Source organism: Uloborus diversus, chromosome 6, assembly GCF_026930045.1.
Source record: "Uloborus diversus isolate 005 chromosome 6, Udiv.v.3.1, whole genome shotgun sequence".
NCBI classification, from domain to species: domain Eukaryota; kingdom Metazoa; phylum Arthropoda; class Arachnida; order Araneae; family Uloboridae; genus Uloborus; species Uloborus diversus.
The window spans coordinates 63010832-63030855 of NC_072736.1; the positions used below are offsets into that span (position 1 = coordinate 63010832).

The window sequence follows — 20024 nt, forward strand, 5'->3', positions numbered from 1 at the left end:
CAAATTGCATGAAACTTACTGTTTTCCATAATTACTTTTTTAAACTACGTTTTTTAGAAATAAATTATAGCCTATATATCTTCCTGAGAATGTAGCTACCTATGGTGAAAAAATGGTTAAAATCGGTCTGAAGGTTACCTCGGAACACACTTATATACAGAAGTAGCCATTTATGTATATAGATTAGCTAAAACAAAGGAAAATTTTGATAACAGCAAGTTAGAGTAACCCATTTTTTCTCTTGTTCTAAATCTTCTAAACGATACAATATTAATATACGATGGCACTTCTCTAAAAGAAAGCTAAATAATATACATGGTTACCAAAGGACCACAAATTCACTTACCAGCAGCTTCCTTGAGCAGCTCCATGACATGAGGTTGGTCAGCCTTCTCAGCCAGATCCATGGCCGTCAAACCAGAGCTATCCTTGGCCAGCAAGTCAGCCTCGTGGTCCAGCAACACTCGAGCGATGTCCAAGTGTCCACTTTCAGCCGCAATGTGCAGCGCCGTCTACGAATTGAAACAAAACTTCGATGCATGTTACGTCAGTAACTCAGGCATTTTTTAATGGTAAAATATTGGTTTAATTCCTTTCGCGGAAATACAATCACGATCATTTTAATGATTCGTAAGCAAAGATGCTCCTTGGTAGGCTGGCTTTCACAGAAAGCCACACGACGTGATGGGCTGATCAGTAAGCCGTTGGACTCGCAACTACAGGATTATGGGTTAGATGCCAGCCGGTCGAAGATTCTCCGTGTTAACTAATGGTGACCCCTGACCGTAAAATCTCTGGTGGTCACAGAGTCCTCCACGTTCCCATTCCGAATCAATATTTTTGGGCTCCCCATCCAATCGGAAAAACCATGTGTAGTGGGAGGTACGGAGGATCGTGGACTAGAGTGTAGTGTAGTGGAAGTACGAATTCTAGATCTAGTAAACGTCGACATCAGCCGGTGAATAACAACATTCACAAATCAGAGGTATCGACGAAAGACGGAATACGTCCAGCGAAATTCCTCATTCTCCGATTACAGTCTGTCATGGAAAACACAGCCACAGTCGATGAACAAAGTACAAACCAAACGCTAAACTTATAAACTCTACAGAATCCTGCAAGTCAGTGGTCTCCAACCTACGGTCCGTGATCTGACTAACATGCTACTTTCATTGTTGTCAGTCAGTTAGTTACCTTGTCTTAACTTTTTTTTTTTAATAATCACCCAAGAAATATATTTTGGGAATCCAATTATACCATTAAATTCAGCCTGAAATGTACAAATAATCTAGGGGGAAACATATTTCGTACTATCTACATTTTGCGTTGTATGTTACAAAATACTTGTTGTTTTGCTGTAAAAGTGTCAGTCCCGTGGAATTGTTCTATTTTCAATAATCTCTATGCCTTGACACATTTTTACTTCAATACTTGTATTTTCACCTATAGATCTTTAGTACATTTCGGTAACTAATCCATATACAAGTCATGAGTAAAAACAGATGTGTACCGTATAAGCGGGGACTGAAGAGGGAAAAGACAGCCTAATTATGCCGCTTTCGTTTAGTGATGGGCATAATCGAGATCTTTTGATAATCGAGATCTCGGGAATCGAGTACTTCTGATAATCGAGTGATTGATAATCGAGATCTTTTTAAGTCGATCACTCGAGTGATTGATAATCGAGATCTTTTGAAATCGAGAACTCGAGCGATTGACTTCTCGAGATCTTCCGAATCGAGTACTCGAGCGATTGACTTCTCGAGATCTTCCGAATCGAGTACTCGAGCGATTGACTTCTCGAGATCTTTGAAATCGAGTACTCGAGCGATTGACTTCTCGAGATCTTTGAAATCGAGTACTCGAGCGATTGACTTCTCGAGATTTTTTGAATCGAGTACTCGAGCGATTGACTTCTCGAGATCTGTTGAATCGAGATCTCGAGATGTTTTAAATCGAGATCTCGAGATGTTTCAAATCGAGGTCTCGAGACGTTTGACTCAAATACTCGAGTAGTTCATTTTCTGAGCTTTTCCAAAATTGAGTTGATTGCTACGGGGGTGCCCACTAAAAGGGGGTGGGGCATGGCGCAGCCTGTGCAACTAAAATTTTTAGAGCCGGTTTTTTGAGAGGGTTTTTTAATCTCATTTTCGAAAGGGGGTAGGGGGTCCATGGCGCAGCCTGCGAAACCGAAATTTTTAGAAGCGGTTTTTTTAGAGTTTTTTATTTTTAATCTCATTTCGGGAGGGGGGGGGAGAGCTCTTTCTAGACGGATGCTCCGTAACATTTGAGAGGGTGCGCCATCGCCCTGCGAAAGGGGGGAGGTGGACTCCCTTGACTTCAGTTGAATTCCCGAGTTGTTTTGGCAGGGGTGCGCTCGAGATAGGAATGTGACATTTAGCCTACCATTTAGGGGTATAATAAGGGGTGAACCCTCCTGGCTTTTAGAAGTTTTAGGTTAAGTTGGGGGGGGGGGATTGACACCCCCTTTTTGAAGGGGAATCAATACCACTCCCCCCAAATTCCATGAAAAATTCTAGTTTTTACATTTAAGTGGGTCTAGTTTTTTGTTGTTTTCCGATAAAATTAGCAGATACACCTTTTGTCCCCTTACCCTCCGGTAAAGTTCGAAATGCAAGCTTGTTTCAGGGGGTCGATTCGATAGATTTTAGTCATCATTTTGGGGTCGCAATCCTTGAGGGATGCAGGTTCGACTAGATTCCCTGTTAACTTGTCAGAAACTAGATGCTCGGCCATTTGGGCGACTGAGTGATTTATTCGAACGGTTATGCATTTAAACTAATGATTTTCATTTATCACGTGATTATTTCGAATGGTTTCGGACTCTCAAACACGAAGTTAATAATGTAAACAAGTAGGGGAATAGTTGCTCTGCGCAAAAGTACTCATTCTTTCCTAGTTTATAGCTTTGCTTCTTTTTTTTTTTTTTTTTTTTGATGTTCTTGTTGAGAGTAGTTGAGTATATTTATCTGATTAATACATGAGGAGGCAGGGTAAAATATTTCTGATTGCGTTTTCCATAGGATTGGGATTTCCGACGCATTGAAAAGTGTACAAGTGTGGCTTGAAGTGCATTGAAGTTCATGATTATTTTTTTTCTTTCTTGATCCGCTCTTTTTTATTTTTCTTTTTCATTCGTCGACTTTAGGAATATGCAATAACAGTAAAAGTGTTGGGAGTGAAGTTGAAATGTTTTTGAGTGCATTAAAAAGAAATATTGAAGTTCGTCGTGTGGGATTAATTTTAGCTTCCACTCTTCGGCCCAATTTTTAAATAAAAATTACATTTTATACAGATTGTTTTTTTTTTTTTTTTTTTTTCGAAATTCCATACGCAAGATATTTGTGACTTCTTGTGTGCGTAGCATTTATTTTCGCGTGGGTAGTTAAATTTAAGTATTTTGCTTGTTTTACTCGCTTCTGTTTATGTCATATTCCTTATAGTTTCGTAAATGTTGATTAGTATATTATTTACTCAACTTCAGTCAATTAATGTGCTGATTTTATGGGTTTTTTTTTTTTTTTTTTTTGTAAAGTTGAGGCAAAACTGCTGAAAATGCTTAGGCTCGCAACGGTCCATTTCGGAACTTAAGGTTCCGTACCTACGTTTCATTTTCCGTGCGCTGGTCCTCAAATAGGTTAAAATTGATTGTCAAGTTTCTCTGTAAAGCAAATTACGTATTCGGTTTTCAAACTATCCGAGATACTCGATAACCGAGCATTCCACAACAAACAATATATTATACAAGAGAGAGCGCGGGGGAGGGGGGTAAATGGCGCAGACCGCGCCATTGAAGTTTTGAAGAGGAAAGGGTAACTTAAGCGGGCTTTAATTTATTTTAGGGGGTTCAACGTCACATTTGAGGGATGAGTGTCATCGTCATGGGGGGGGGGGGGGACACCACTGAATTATAAACACCTTGCGATTAAACATTTCATAAACGTTTCAACATGGCTGTCACAGCGTTAACAATCGCTTTAAAACGTTTACTCAACGAAGTGTGCTCTCTGAGTAACCCCATTAGAAAAAAAGCAGAAGCAAAAATTTGATTCAATAACTTTATAGAATGACAGGGGTGACACATTTGAGAAGCAATTATTTGATTCTAAAACCTTATAGAATGACAGGGGTGTCCGTCCGTCCCCTGTGCGAGCTTTTTATGACAACCCCCCCTCCCCCAAGAAACGATAATCCGAAAAAGGGCTAAGACTACATTAAATTTTCAATTACACGGTTTGTACCATACCGGTCAAGGGCGCACATATGCAAAATTTTAAGGGGGGGGGGACTCAGATATTCTCCCCATGGTTTAATAGGATATTTTCCCCATAGAAACCGATTTCAGTACAGATTAGAGTTCTTAAAATTTGACATTTTTAATAACTTATTGATTAATTGCTGGAGAAGAAATGATTTTACATTTTTGCAAAAAAAAAAAAAAGTACTAAAGGCAAGGATGTCCTAATTTCAAAGAAGGGGGAGGGGGCTTGAGCCCCCACTTGCCCCCCCCCCCCTATATGGAAGCCCTTGATACCGGTTTAATATATTTTTAAGTTTAACAACTCTCAAGTTTAAACCTGCTAGTGTCGCCCAACGACTTGCCCATATTATTATTATCCCTCACTTTTTAATAAAAATTGTACATACGTACGTATTTAATCTTAATAACTGTCAAGTTCAAAACAGTATGGAAAGCGTTTCTCTATCCTTTGCTTCAAGATTTCACCACTGGATCACACCAGGGTGTGATCCAGTGGTGAAAACCATTTGAAGGGGGGTGGGGGTCATGCTGAAGAAAGCCCTCCCCCATGAACGAAATTCCCGTTTTAAGTACGAAAAAATTCTGAAACTTTTTTGGGGGTCAATAAAAAGCCCCAAATCGGTCAGGAATAAGGCACATAATTGGGGATAAACGTTGCAAATTAATTTCATAAGCAATAAAACAAAGTAGTAGTTTAAATATTTTCTTTGAAAAATAATTAATGTATTGAAAAGATAAGATAGTGTCATCGTTTGCATTTTATGCATAAATTATTTGAACACAATGTGTATGGATTCTATTCTCGTGAGTTCAGGGGGGGGGGGGTCATGACCCCCACGACCCTCCATTGTATCCGCCACTCACACAACACTTGCCCCTCCATAAATCTGCTCATATGATAATTAACAATTTTCGTTCTAAAAATATCGTTCGATTATTAAGGAATCTCTCAATTATCGAAAATTCGAAGTCAAACATTCAACTATTACCCCATTCGAATAAAGCAAGAGAAAAGCAATCATTCGATTTTAAAAATCATTCCAAATCTATCCATTTCAAGAGCAAATAGCACCACCTATGAAGCTCTTCCCCCAAGAGCAATACCCTCCAAAGAGACAAAATCCCCTAAAAATTACAATCCCGCAGTTTACGTCAAAACTCCCCCCCCCCCCTCTTATTTGCACCCACAGAAATGAATTACACGAGAAGTTAACCACTTGTTTTATTAAGAAATAACTAAGTACCTTTGTGCCGAGAAGTAACATGAAATAACAAACGTTTTGTATCCCAAATATACAGAGTAATGCAGAAACGTATTTTGGAGTTTTTAAGGTACCCTTTTTTCAACAAAATAGTAAGCTTTTACATATAAGGGGCCATTCCTTTGTTACATATGGATGATTTTGGGCCATTTTTGACCCCTTCCCCCCATGTAAGGGTACGTAAGGTTTTTCAAACTCCTCCCCCTATTCTTAAGTAAGATTCCATTTCGTTTTTAGAAATAATGAAATAACTAATCTAATATCACTGGAATCGAAATTTAATTCACTATTATTAAATTAAACCTTTTTCCGTGAAGAAATATTTACTAAAAAGTTGGAATCTAGACTGAATGTGTTTTCGACATTTTTTTATATATGATGCGATAGTAGTTTAAAATAAAACATGCCATACATAGTGCAATTCTTTTATTATGTTTTACATAATTAATTCTTCGTAAAACAAATAAAAAAGTCATCCTAATACGTTTTTATTTTCCAGACGCAAATGAAACATCGGCTTGGAAAATACTGCTTAAGAATGCGTTTGAACCCCTCTCCCCCCCCCCCCCCCAAAGTATGCAGACATTTTTCCACCCCCACCCCCACGGGACCCTTACGTAATTAATGAATGGTCCGTAAAGACATCCAGTAATGTCCTTACATCCACAATCTCACTATTTTGTGTTGAAAAAAGGGTTCCTTGAAACCCCGAAACACGTGTCTGCAGTGATCTGTATATTTGGGCTGTAAAACGTTTGTTACTGCCTATTACACTTGTATCATTACCCAATCGTATAGTCGAAGGTGAACGTAAGGGGGAAGACGTCCCCTCAGGTTTTCAACTTAAGTATTCCCCCTTTTTACCTGAACTATAATTTTAATGCCTCTCAAGTTAGAACCTTATATAAGCGCCTCCAACCTTTACTTCCACCACCGGGAGACACAACACATGTCTCCCACAGACCCGTCCATGTGTTTATTCATTAACACCTTTCGCTCAAAACATATCATTAGACTACCAAGCATCCCCAAAGAATCATTTGATAATCTAGCATTCAACAGTATACATTCGATTATAACACTATTCGAATGAAACATTCGAAAGGCAATTATTTGATTGTAATACCATTTAGATCGCAAGGGGATCTATTCCTCAAGTGTGCTGGCACACTTTTCAAAATTAGGGATCCTCTCTCCCCCTCAAGAAGGACACTCCCTAAAAAAGCCTAACGTCCATTAGGAATTTCAATGGCTCAGTCTGCGCAATGACCCACCTCCCCTGTGGGTTCCTCAGCGCAGCTCGTCTTTCTGGGGGAAGGGTTAAAAGGTTTCAATGCAAATTTTTGCGGAAGACAGAAAAAAACCATGCTCATTCATAAGTAAAATCATTAACTTTTCAAAGCCAGCCCTTTGACTGCCTAAATGACGGATCCGCCCCTGCAACTAAAACACTTCAGAAGCAAGGGTGCTCACCCGCCCTGAGGTCAAGCCCCCGCCCCCCACCCTCAATATCGCAGAGACCTCCCCCCAACAAATGAGAAAAATACCCCTTAAAACACCCCCCCCCCCTAAAAATGTCAATAGCACAGTCTGAGCCATGACCCCCTCCCCCTCCATAGGTGGGCACCCTTGTCAGAAGTCAACTATATTGAGAGGTTCATTCGATTATCAAATCGATCGAAGAATAACACTGCTCGAGTGATTGACATCTCGAGAACTGAAGATCTCGAGAACTCAACATCTCGAGAACTCAACATCTCGAGAACTCAACATCTCGAGAACTCAACATCTCGAGAACTCAACATCTCGAGAACTTAACATCTCAAGAAGTTCAAAGCGAGAACTCGAGCAGTTGATCGCTCGAGAACTCGGAAAGTGACAATCGAGAGCTCGAGCAGTTGATCGCTCGAGTTCTCAGAAAGTGATAATCGAGAACTCGAGAAGTTCATCGCTCAAGAACTCGAGAAGTGATAATCGAGAACTCGAGATACGATAATCGAGAACTCGTGGTAATCGAGTTCTCGAATGATCTTGAATAATCGAGTGATTCGATTATGAGAACTCGATTATGCCCATCACTGCTTTCGTTCCATCCAACTTTCAGAAAATCTTTTAAAACCTTCTTTATTTCAAAGATCTTTCAAAAAATTCTATTACGCTTAATTAAATTGCACTCAAATCGCATACAACTATAATGATGAGCCTAAACTAAAAATAGCAAGACTAATTAGATAAGCTCGTGAAAACTGATCGATTCAGCAGAGGTTGGAAATTATCCTTCCAACAAAGTACACGGAGAAGAAAGAACAATGCGTATTGTTTGGCACTTTTCCATAAGTCAAAATATGTTTTGTAATTGGAAAAAAAGGGGGGAAAAAGGTTTGTTTCTTTTCATCAACTAAATTTCTCTCTAGTTTTCTAGAAAATGCTGTGAAAGATTGCTAGATTATTTTATAGGTCGACTACAGGAAAAACTAATACTGAGGGGGGGGGGGGCGAACAACTCTCAACTACAATCGCCATAGATTAAAATCTTCTTCAAAATTTCTGAGAGCAATTTTTTATACAAGGATATTGACATTAAAATGAACACTAATTTAGAATTCTGATAAGAATCCCCTATTTTTTCATAGTATGAATGACTTTACTAGCCCCCGTTTGAGCTATTGACACCAAAATTGAATCAGACCTGTACCTGTTAGGGGCAACATATGGACCAAATTTTGTTTGATTCCACCAGTTACTTTTTGGGGAATAGCAGGCACGCATAACTTAAGAAACGTTCCATTGCTCCACCCCCTTTGGAGGAATTCGCGCCAGAAACCAATGGGCAGAAGTTCACATAGCGGTAAATAGGTGTACCAAATTTCGTTCGATTCATGCGGTAGTTTTTGCTGTAGAGCGCGGCCACAAAAAACTGGTCACACACATACGTGACACACACATACACACATACAGACATTTTTTAAAAATGGTCGAAATGGACTCGGCACACCTCAAAACGTTCGAATCCGTAAAAATTAGAAATTCGAAAATATGTACGAATCTAATACTTTCTTCTATAAATAAAGTAGTATAAAGAAAGTGAAAATAGAATAAATCATATTTTCCAGTACACATTATTTTAAATAAATTGACACATTTCACGTGTCTCTAAGTGTTACTAGTGCGGATCCAGGGGGAAAGAATTCATGGGGGTAATAACCCTTCTTAAGCAATCAAATATGGCCTAAAATTGCATTTTTGGGACATATTTGGATAAAATCGCCCTATCCTATTTGCCGAAAATTGCACTCTGATTCCCGCCCCCTCCTTTCCGAAAATGATCCCTTCCAAAAGCAGAAACTGGATCCTCTCTTCCTATAGTGTAAAACAATATTCAAATTTTAAAAAAAAATCGGTTTTTTTTTCTCCCCTTGAGGTACAAGAAGAAGAAATGCACTGGAACAAAAACAACCTACAATTTAAGATACTTGCTAGAAATATTTAACGATTGACATTACATTTTCCTCAGAATATATATTATTTTTCAAGAGAAAGTATAAGCTGGAGACAATACTCTAAATCAGTGCTTCTCAACCTTTTCTACTTTGCGGCACACTTAAGAAATTTCTAGATCAACGGGGCACACTGAACTTAATTTCGCAATGGTAATATAGAAAAATGTTTTTATCATTCATTGGTAAAAAGACGGGGGGGGGGGGACTTTTTTCATATGAATAAAACAATTATAACAAACGTAGTACAGTAAAACCTGTAAAGTTTACCACCCTTGTAAGTTGACCACCTGTCTAAGTTGACCGCTATTTTCAGGCACAAAATTAGATCTATGTCATATAATTCAACTTCTGTAAGTTGACCACCTGTTTAAGTTGACCACTAAGAAAGTGCACCGCAAATGGTCAACTTACACAGGTTTCACTATTTAAATTTATTTAGAAAGCAGAAATACTTCGAATGTATTGAGGTTGATAATGAACAACAAAACTATAGCTATTTACAGAAAATTATGCTTCATATGTTTCAAAGCATTTCTGTCAAACATGTCATTAAAGTGCACACTGCAGTTAAACAATTTATCAAATAATGTTTCAAAGAAAGAAGCAAGCAAGAAATTAAAACCATGCACCTAACTTCCGTTTGACACTAATTTTCGCGAAGACGTTTGATACTCGGCTCTGCTGGAAAGAGCTACACGAAGTTCTTGATCCAGGCTCTTTAGAGATGATTTCTTACTGTTTTTTTATAAGTGCGATAGCTGAGAGGCTGAGTTCGCAAAATATGTAGTTGCAAATGGTAGTGAAACCTGTGTAAGTTGACCACTCGCGGTGCAGTATTATGGTGGTCAACTTAGACAGGTGGTCAACTTATGAAGGGCGGTAATGATTCTTTTTATTTTTTGTCATTTCTCTCATCATGTATTCATTTTTTGAGTAAATCACCCTTATTATTTCTGTTCAACTCACTTTCATTGTTTAACATGATTGAAAGTGAAACAATAATTAAAATACTATTCAAATAATTTTGTTATTTTTTCCCTGTTTTTAACTATATTAGACATTGTAGTTTTCGAAATTCCATGTGTGCCGGCTAATTTTCTCTTGCTCTCTCCATTTTCAATTAATTTTAATATAATATTTCATACTTTTTATTAATCTCAAGTTCAACTAACTTTCTTTTTCAAGCCTTTTCTGTACAACTTAGAGCACAAAGAGCAATAAGCGCGACTCTCCCAGTTCATAAAGGCAAAATTAAACTGTCCTATCTCTTAATCCATTAATCAGAAACATGTAACTTTACTCATTAGCAGGTCCAGATCAGCGTATCCGCAGTGCGAGGGGCTCGCGTCCTTAAAGGAGCTAACGGCCCTAAAAATTGAAGAAAAAAAAGAAAAAAATTAGCACTAAGACTTATTCACTTTACAAATAGACACTGCTGGCCACTAGAGAGGGGCTCTACATATTTTGTTTTAGGCCCAAAATGTATAGATCCGGTCCTGCTCTTTTTAGCACAATTCCTGTGTTGCCACAACATATTGCAAGTGAAAGAAAAGACTTTGAACTTTTCTACTGACACCTATTTTCATTGAACAGGGTACAAAAAGCTATCTCAAATGGAACAACAAATGAAAAACAAGTTTGGAGAATAAAGAGCAGCATAAGCTTTATACTGCTGTTTAGTTAGTAAAATGCTAGTTTGTCATCAGAGCATTAAAAACACTTTTGGAAAGCTAACAAAAAAAAAAAAGAAAAAAGGAAGAATAATAATAATTAATAAATAATAAAATAAAATAATTTGCTGAAAAAAGTTTAAAAAAAAAAAGTGGTCAACTTGCAAAGGGTTTTTTACAATACTCCAGACCAAATTTGGCGTACATTAGTGGTCAAGATAGACAGGTGGTCAAGATAGAGAGGTGGTCAAGTTACAGAGGTTTTCCTTCATTATATGAGATAGGACTAATTCCGTTCCTGACTAAAGCGGTCAACATAGACAGGTGGTCAACTTACAAGGGTGGTCAACTTTACAGGTTTTATTGTAGCAGCACATCAATAGCAAGACGAGAGATGGTGGGATACTCATTTTGAATCAGCAACCAAATTTCTTCCAGAGGCACTTCGCTCAACTTACGTTTAAGAATACGGTCGATCTTGAGATTCATAAATTCTTCTCGCGCCTTCAAAAAAAGATCTTTAACTGATGCATCCGCAGATGAAGAGAATGGAACGCGAATCAAGCCGTACTGTTCCATATTACAATTCTTGAAATAGTGCTGAAACTTGTCCTGAAGTATGACTAAATGTTCTGCCACTATAGTCAGCAGCTTTTCTTCTATGCCATTTTCTTCACATACCATGTTGACGGTCCTTTTGAACATGCCCAAGGAGCCACGAAGTATTACTTCTCTCCGCAGCTGAAGTTTTGATTTGAACCCGTTTGGCTTGTCCATATATGTAACCCGAATTCTCTCACTGTCCTTGCATTTTCCGATTCAATTCGTAAATGTTTTCAAAAATGTCAGCCATGTACGCTAGTTTTGCCACCCTATATTTATCTTGCAAAAAACTGGCGTACTGCATTTCGTTTTTTAAAATCAAAAATTGTCGTACCTCGTCCTTCAATTCAAAAACTCTTGCTAGTACCTCACCACGCGAAAGTCAGCGAATCTCTATATGAAGAAGTAGGGAGTGGTGATCTGCCCACATTTCTTCACAAAGTACGGAGAAAAGGCGAGAATTATGCGGCCTCGAATTTATGAAAATCACGATTTTCATCACGACTTCAGCCAAAGCTGACTTCAGCTCATCTGGTAAATTCTGCCATGAGATTTTCACGATGGAGGAAACTGTACGGTTTTAATTTCTATTTTACTACGTCTCAGAACCGAGCTTTGAGAAACTACGATAAAAAGAAATTAGTATCGGAACTGGAAAAGAGGAAAGCAAAAACTAAAGTTGGGGCTAAAATTCCTGGGGGAGAGGACGATACTCTCGTTTGCGAAAGGTTTAGAAAAAATTCTGTATAACTAGTTGATTTCTTGGAAGTTAAAATCCGTTTTCAAAAACTGAAAGTAATAGGATCACAAGAAGTTTAAAAGAGGTGGGGCAGCAAATAAATCCCGCCTCTCCCCTTATCGGGTATGTCTTATTGCACATGATCGACAGAGTGAATTGAGAAGTTACAGAACGATACAAACGCAATTTGGCCGTAACTTTAAAATAAAATACGTCAAGGCTCTTTCTTTTTGTATAACTACGAAAATACCGCGGCACACTGGGTTCCTTGTCGCGGCGCACCAGTGTGCCGCGGCACACTGGTTGCGAAGCCCTGCTCTAAATGACGGCAATAACTTTAAACCATAAGTCACCAACAAGAACATTTTTTAATAGTTGTTAATAAATTTTAAAAAAATTAAAGAAAAAAGTAAGAGCAACGAACCTTGTATTGTTCCTTTGCACCACAAGCTATGTTTGGATCGGCTGAAAAAAAAAAAAAAATCAATCATCAGTCTCAATCGAGAAAAGCATGAAAACTGCAATTACAAGCATCTTAAAAAACTGAAATACATATCCATTCAGAAAATAGTAAAACTATAAGAGATTATGGTTTTACTATTTTAAATAGCAAAACCATAATCTCATAAACCGTAATAGTAAAACAAGAAATAGTATTTTGAATAGTAAAACCATGATGTGGGCAGGCCCGCGCCAAGTCTGATCAAGTGATCAGCGTCGTCGTGCAAATCGCTTTTGAGCGCCTTTATGCCGTGGCGTTCGAGAAAAATCTAGTTAACACTTGGAGAAAGGTTTTTTTAGTCAAATACAATGTGGAAAAAATAGGTTTGAACTTTAATTAAAAGAAAAAAAAAACAATAAATATTTAATTGTGGAATACAGTAAACATTTTTACTTCATTTCTCGAAGTTATTTCAAGTTCAGTAGCTCAACTGATATGCTAATGCGTTTTGGAAAAAGAAAATATTCTAATATTAAAGTTAACGTCGCTCTAAATATCTCTCTAATCTCTAATTGATGAATAATTAATCAAACTTTTGTGCCTGTCAAAAGACAACAGAATACTGATTATATTTATAAATTGAAGCATAATAATATAGAAGACATTCCACCTTAAAAACTGAAATTTAAATGTTTTTCTGCAAAATAAGTTAATTTTAAAGTACGGAATCGTTAGAAAGGCATTAAATTTAATATCTAAAACATATACATTTTTCAAAGCTCTTTTTTAAATTTAATGCACAAATAGTTGAAGAAACGGGCGGGGGTTAGAGAATCAGGTAATTATGGTCAAGTCGTTATTTTATGGAACTAAAAAGTTATCCTATGGTCTAGAATATATAAGTGTTACGCACGAGTAAATAATATGCAAATGTGCTAAACAAATTTTTAAGTATGATAACATGAAGCAGTCGAATTACCACGAGCAGTAGTTAAAAATCACAAAAATACGTATTGCTCCAAGCAGTCCCTGCACAGTACAAAAAACTAGAATTTGAGTGAATAGAATTCTACGTAATTTCTCTACTTCTTATATAATGCAAGGATCAATCGAATTTGAAAACACTTTTTCCTCCATTTTTCATAAAAAAAACGTAATGATTTGTCAAAAAAATGATCTTACGACCTAAGGCAATTATTCCTTCTGGTAAGAAGCAACTTCAAAGCCAAAGCATGGGCTAAGAATGTCTAAAAACGTTTAAAAAATCAGAAATATAAACTTCTTAAAGGAGTTTTAGCAACATTGGATTTGAGGATATCTGGTCTGGATAGTTTTTTTTTTTTTTTTCCCCGCAAATCCGGAACATTCCGAAATGAAATCCTAGCTACGCCATTGATCACAGGACTTACAGTGGGTAGTAGCAAAGTTCTTGCGCCTCGTATGCTCAACCTGGTGTACAATAGACATAATGAAATAGCATTCATAGCTCCACATTACGAAGAAAAATATGAATGTATGGATTAATTAGCGTCACGTGTTTTTAGTGCAAAAGTTTGCACTTTTGAAAAGCATATTTAGACATAACAAGGCAATAATTTTTCCTGTTAGATACAGGAAGTGAGACGGATGGCTAGTTTCAATGAACAGATTAATATCGTCGCCACCTTTAGATTGAATGAAAGTTCACTTTTTTGGTCGGAGAATTATCTTACCCAATTGGCGCATTTTTGATCGGCAGAGCTCGGCGCCTTTTTGACTCTGGCGCCGACGTGCGCCACATGACTTTGCACATACAGACGGCACGGCCCTGGATGGGGGTTGAGCAATCAAAGATGGTTTACGTTTTTCCTTGCGACAGAGAAGTGCTGTTCCGCTCCTTTTTTAAAACCATCCCTTTATACGCTATCTCTTGGAAAAACAGCTGGGAGTTGTCAAGTCAGGCATGAGATAAAATCGGAATTTCTAAAGGAACCTATTTATTACTTTGAAAGTTTGATGGTGAAAACATAGTCACGAGTTTAAAATTTTGATGCGAAATGAAAGAGCGGGTTTTTTCTGCGTTAGGTGCAATTTGTTAGGAGCTTCTAAGTTAATTAAAACAGATTTCCTAAAGCTATTAACTGAGACTCGATCATCTAATACGAATTCCGGTTTCATTAATTACCATCTATCCACCACTCCCCTTCTCAACGCATAGAAGTTTAAAAATACTCAATGGTTCAAATTTTACCTTAATAGCAAGGTAATAGTATAGCAAGTAAAGTTCTAAATATTTTGACTGCTTGAATCGTCTGAACTGGCAGCTTACTAGTTCCATGGCAACGTGATCAGGCTGTAGGGCTAACGCATTGCGTATCACTCACTCGTTTCTCCATTGAATTTTTCGCATCATCTTTTACGGAGGGCTCACGAGTTTTCTCGTATTCCACGTACAGTAAAATCTCATTAAAGCGTAATATCGTCCGCACGCCACGTTAGCGACGATTTTTTCTCTCTAAAATGAGTTTTTGGTCGGCGTTGCCATGGCAGCAAGTCGAATTGTACGGGACCCGTCAACGTAACGAGAAGCTAGATATTTGGCTTCTGTACAGCTGGGAGTCGCATTTTATTCGTCTCCACAAGATGAGCAGGCTCTCTCTATTCGGTGAGAGTATTGTCACGTGCTTTACGTGCCTTCGCGATATATGTATGCCTCTCCCTTTTCGGAGAACGTAGGTGACGTGACGCGCGGACGATGTCGGAATTACGCTTAGGGATACAGGTCATCCGAATTAATAAATGCAAGGATAAAACAAAATAACTTATAAATCAAGCCAAGGTACACAAAACAAATTAGTTTGAAATTTGACGTCTTGAATTCAAATTATGTTTTTGAAAATCACGAATTGCGATAGGACCCCACTCGTTGGGTTTCTTGTTTCTACTAATGGCTTTTATCGCAACCATCATTTGAATTAAATACGTCAAAATTCAATTGAATGCCACGTGCTGGATGGATGCTGTGTGCTGGATACTGTTTTCGCATAAAAAGGATTGTGTAAAGTCGAGAAGGTCGTTTATAAATTCGATTCCGAGGCATATGGTTCTTGCATTGTAAGCATAGAAAAAAAGGCCGTTCATAAATGATTCGATTCCAAGGCACATGGACGACTGTATTATAAGTATAGAAAAATAAACTCTAAGAATGCGAACGCAGACGTCATTCAACGGTCAAGATAATCAATAAGCAATTCGTGATTGCCCCCCAAAAAAATTCTGTACACAGTAAACATTGTGTTTTGAGTTTAAAAGAATGAAATATAAAACTGCATGAGAGAAAATAACGGCCTACAAAAATACTTTATCGCGCTACCTTTTGCCTCTGATTTACACAGTATGTACATCTGGCTGTCCGGATCAAGCTAAGTCCGGTTTAATAGGGTCCGGTTTAATGAGAGTTTATTGCATGTCCATAACAAAACATTTATTTTGGCGAATGGAAAGAAACCATTTTCCACGATAAACTGAAGATACAGAGTTTGCGCTCATGGGAAAAAAGAGCGAATCTACATACTTATGTAAATTTTGTTTGGTTCCTCTTCATAGAGGGAAATGTTTCACTCAATACGATACCTTAAAAAACGTACTATTAACTTGTAGCTTTTAATTGTTAAATTGTTTTTACAAATAAAAATGTTAACATTCTTGAAAAACAACACCTAAAATGCATTACGATTTAGTAGTTACAATGACGCGTAGTTTGCCCGTTATTTAAATTATTGTAATGAGCAGCATATATGTCTTACATATTCTTGTGCGCTTCACAATGCGTCAAAACAGGCAAGAAAATAAGAAGTGAATTAATTATCTTCGTAAGAATAATTATTACAACACCAGCTGATTTTTAACAACGGTGTGACAAAGAAAAATCAACAACGGGGAACAATAGCGTTTTTATTTTTAACTATCCCAACCCGATGATGTACACTGTTCCTTTGGATTTGTCAGGGATCCAAAGGTGAAAAAGTAATCCTGCTGATACACACGATTTAGGAAGGTTGTCGCCTTCATTCGTTGATGAAAAAAAACGTGGGTTAACAGGTTGGGACTCCCACATATTTAAAGGATTCGTAGAACCGACAATAAAGAAAACGTACAAAGAAAAAAATAACTACTCCCTTCATTTGATCAATTCACTTGTACCTCTCTTTCGGGAAGTATTTTAAAGAGGTGGAGAATTATCGAGTTTTCTTATCCGCTAAACAAAAGTTATATACAACCAGGGTCGCAGAGAGCCAAGGTGGGCCCCTTGTCAGTTATGTCGCTGAGCTCTCCCCCCACCCCCACCCCCAAAAAAAAGAGGAAAGAAAAGTGGTAAGAAAAAAAGGGGAGATAAAAGAAAAGGGGGGGGGGGAGAAAAAAAATCAAAACTGCTTACTAGAAAGCAATGAACTCTATTTTAAGTGCCACAACAATAAATACCAAAAAAGTAAATTTTAGCTTATCTTTATGTTTTCTCTTATTCGGAGTCCCCCCCCCCTTTTTTTCTTTCTTCTTTTCTTTTTTTACTTTTTTTTCTTCTTTTTTTCTTTCGTTCTTTTTTCTTGCGTCACTGTCGCCGGGTCCCCACCCCCCAAGGCCCGGGTCCCTAGTTTCCGACTAGGCTCACATGGCCTCTCTTCGGGCCTGTATACAACTCAAGTCGCCCATCAAAGCCCGAAGAATCATTTGTTTCATTATTGTCCTACCTTTGTGAGGAGATCAATTAGCTCACTTAGACAGGGCCGCCGAGAGCCCGAGGCGGCCCTGTAAGTCTGGTTGGCGGGTCCCCTTCCATAGGGCCATTCCATGGAAAATGGTAATTTTGTCCCGCACCAGACGTTTCATACTTTTCATTAAAAATAATAATTTAAAAGGATAATGAACAAAATTTTGTCGTATTTCGAAATGCTCTTACCTTAATTTTCAGAAACTTTTTTGAGTATTTCGGAATCCTCTTACTGTAATTTCCAGAAATGTTTCTGAGTATTTAGGAATCCTCTTTCTGTAATTTTCAAAAACGCTTCTGAATATATTGTGCCGCTGCGGGTCATGAAATTTTCAAAAACGTTTCCGAGCATTACGGAATCCTCTTTGAAATTTTCGAAAACATTTTTAAATGTTTCGAAATCCTTTTTCTGAGATTTTATTTTACATCTAGATTATTATTTTGTACTATAGCAATTTTAATTGGTTCTTTTACATCAATCAGCAACAGCTATACAAACTTACAATTATAAAATAATTCTTTTTTTTTTTTTGTAACATCTTGTACGATTTTAGTTTGCAAATGTCAAATCATGGGGGGGGGGGGGAGGATTTCATGGTGGAATGCTGAAAGAACCAATTGAAGTTAATACAGTTAACATTACCAGTTAAGTTTTATTCAATATTAAACTCAATATTTCACTATTGAAATTCTAATGACAGCGTAATTAACAAGTAAAACAAACGCCGATTTTCAATTCATTGAAATCAGGGCTGTGGAGACGGAGTCGGACTGATTTTGGAGTAAAGGAGTCAGAGTCGTTGGAAAACACACTGGCCCTCCGACTCCGGGCTTTTTTTTTTCCTCTCTAATTTTCATTTACTGTCCTTATATTTTTACATTCTTAAAAAAGCTGACAAGAACTTGGTTCGATTTATGCATAACGACCTATTAATAAGAAAATAACTGTCATTGACCACTAGCTGACTTCCTTATTTATCGAACTTCCACTTTCTGTAATAGTTACTTCCGCCGCACAGTGGAGTATTTGACTGAAAATCCTGGCCAAAACTAGTTTGAAATTTTCACTCTTTTGAAGGCGACACCCTTGTGTGCGTTTCTGCGCTGTACGGCGAAGTTATCCCACTTATAGACACAAAAATTGGTATACAAGTTGTCTGAAATGTCTGATGTTACAATTTGAAACTCGATTTTTAAAATTTGAATTAGAAAATGAAATATTTAATATTTTATCCACGGTTTAGACTTTTGCATGTTTATGACCGTAAAAACGATCCAAGTAAACGTAGAAAAAAACCCAATGCATCACTAGATAGGAAAAATAATTTTCTTCAAGATTATGGTTTGTTTGAAGTTCTAACGTAATTAACCGAATTTCTAAGAATTTACAAAGGGAGGTCACTTTTTCGACTTTTTTCAATTCTTCAATCAATGTAAACTAAAATTCTTGCATCCAATATTCTAATAATGTTATGGCTCTGAAACTTTTTAAGGAAATAATATAAACACCTTATCTTCATTTACAGCGAAAACGGCGAAGTTATGTTCTTTCACTGATTTATAATGAATTTTTTTTCAATGAGTTGAAATAAAAATTTTCGATAATTTTCACTCGATCCGAAATAAATGCCACGGTTGGCTTTTTGCCAATAATGCTTAGGCAAGTGATAAGTTAACATGTTCGATGCGAATGGCTGTTTTCCTTTGAAGATATGTAATTAAATGCACTGATCGAGGGGGAAAAAAAGCAAAAAGCGGTTAAAAAATCCTAGTATTCTGTACAAAACACTAATTTGAAACCAAAAAAATAATCAATTTTATTCTTTTCGTTTGGTTTCAATCATTAAAACCCTGAGTTAATCATGCACAAAAAGAATTAAAGACAAGGGTTTCGGGGTTACAAAGAACCTTTTTTCTATTGAAAAAAATAAATAAATAAATGAACTAGGATATTATAACTGTAAAAACACTCGAAAATGGATATTCAAAAGCTCTTTGTTTTTGAATTGTATATATTTTACTCGTACCTTGGGTCGATCCTTAGTTTTACATCGCGTGATGTGTCCCGCTAAAAATTGTACGAACAAACTTGGAACTAAAATTTTATCTAACTTTAATTTCACAATGAGTAGGTAAAATGTCTTAAATATGGATAGCTCGCTAGCGTAGGAACGTTAACGCTAGCAAGTGTGGGGGGGGGGGGTATTTTCCCCCTTTTGCTATGTATAAGGGGAAAAGACCCCCTCCCCCGGCACATTATTTGCAGCAATGATCTGAAAAAATATAAATATTTATTTATTTTATCTAAAATCGATCTCAATTTTAAGGAAGAGCAAATTTTCTTAGCGAGATCACAAAATAATTTAATTTATTAACTCATTAACGTACATGAGAAAATTAACATAACTGAACGCAAACACATGTTTTAGGGTGCAATGAATCTCTTTAGCGATGCATAAAGGTAAGCGTTTTCAAAATTAATTGGATGATTCTCATTCCATAACTTACATCTTTACACATTGATGAAGCGGTTTCTCGTAACCATGAAACTCGTGTCTGAAATTTTATTGTTGTTTGTGCGCTCAAATATGTCGATCTTTTCATTCAGTAGTACTTATGATAACTGTTTTACAAATTTATTAAATCTTTGTAAGTAAATTCAGTTTAAAATCATGACTTGTCACAAAAAGATCGGATTATGCACTTTTTTAAAAAAAAAATGATTTAAAAAAAGGGCAGTTGTAGGCGGAAGATTTTTTTGCTGAAATTAGCACTAGAG

At 37.1% G+C, this 20024-nt stretch overlaps 1 protein-coding gene across 1 annotated transcript in view; it reads right to left on the bottom strand.

Annotated features, from left to right (window-relative positions):
* Positions 1-338: 338 nt before the first annotated feature.
* Positions 339-20024, bottom strand: part of LOC129224781 (uncharacterized) — a 69109-nt gene continuing 49423 nt past the window's right edge. Inside the window, exons 4-5 of the mRNA XM_054859329.1 lie at positions 12481-12521; positions 339-512 (exon numbers count right to left, since the gene is read on the bottom strand). Of these exons, the coding sequence (XP_054715304.1) occupies positions 339-512; positions 12481-12521 (215 nt within the window). The remainder of the gene's footprint in view (positions 513-12480; positions 12522-20024) is intronic.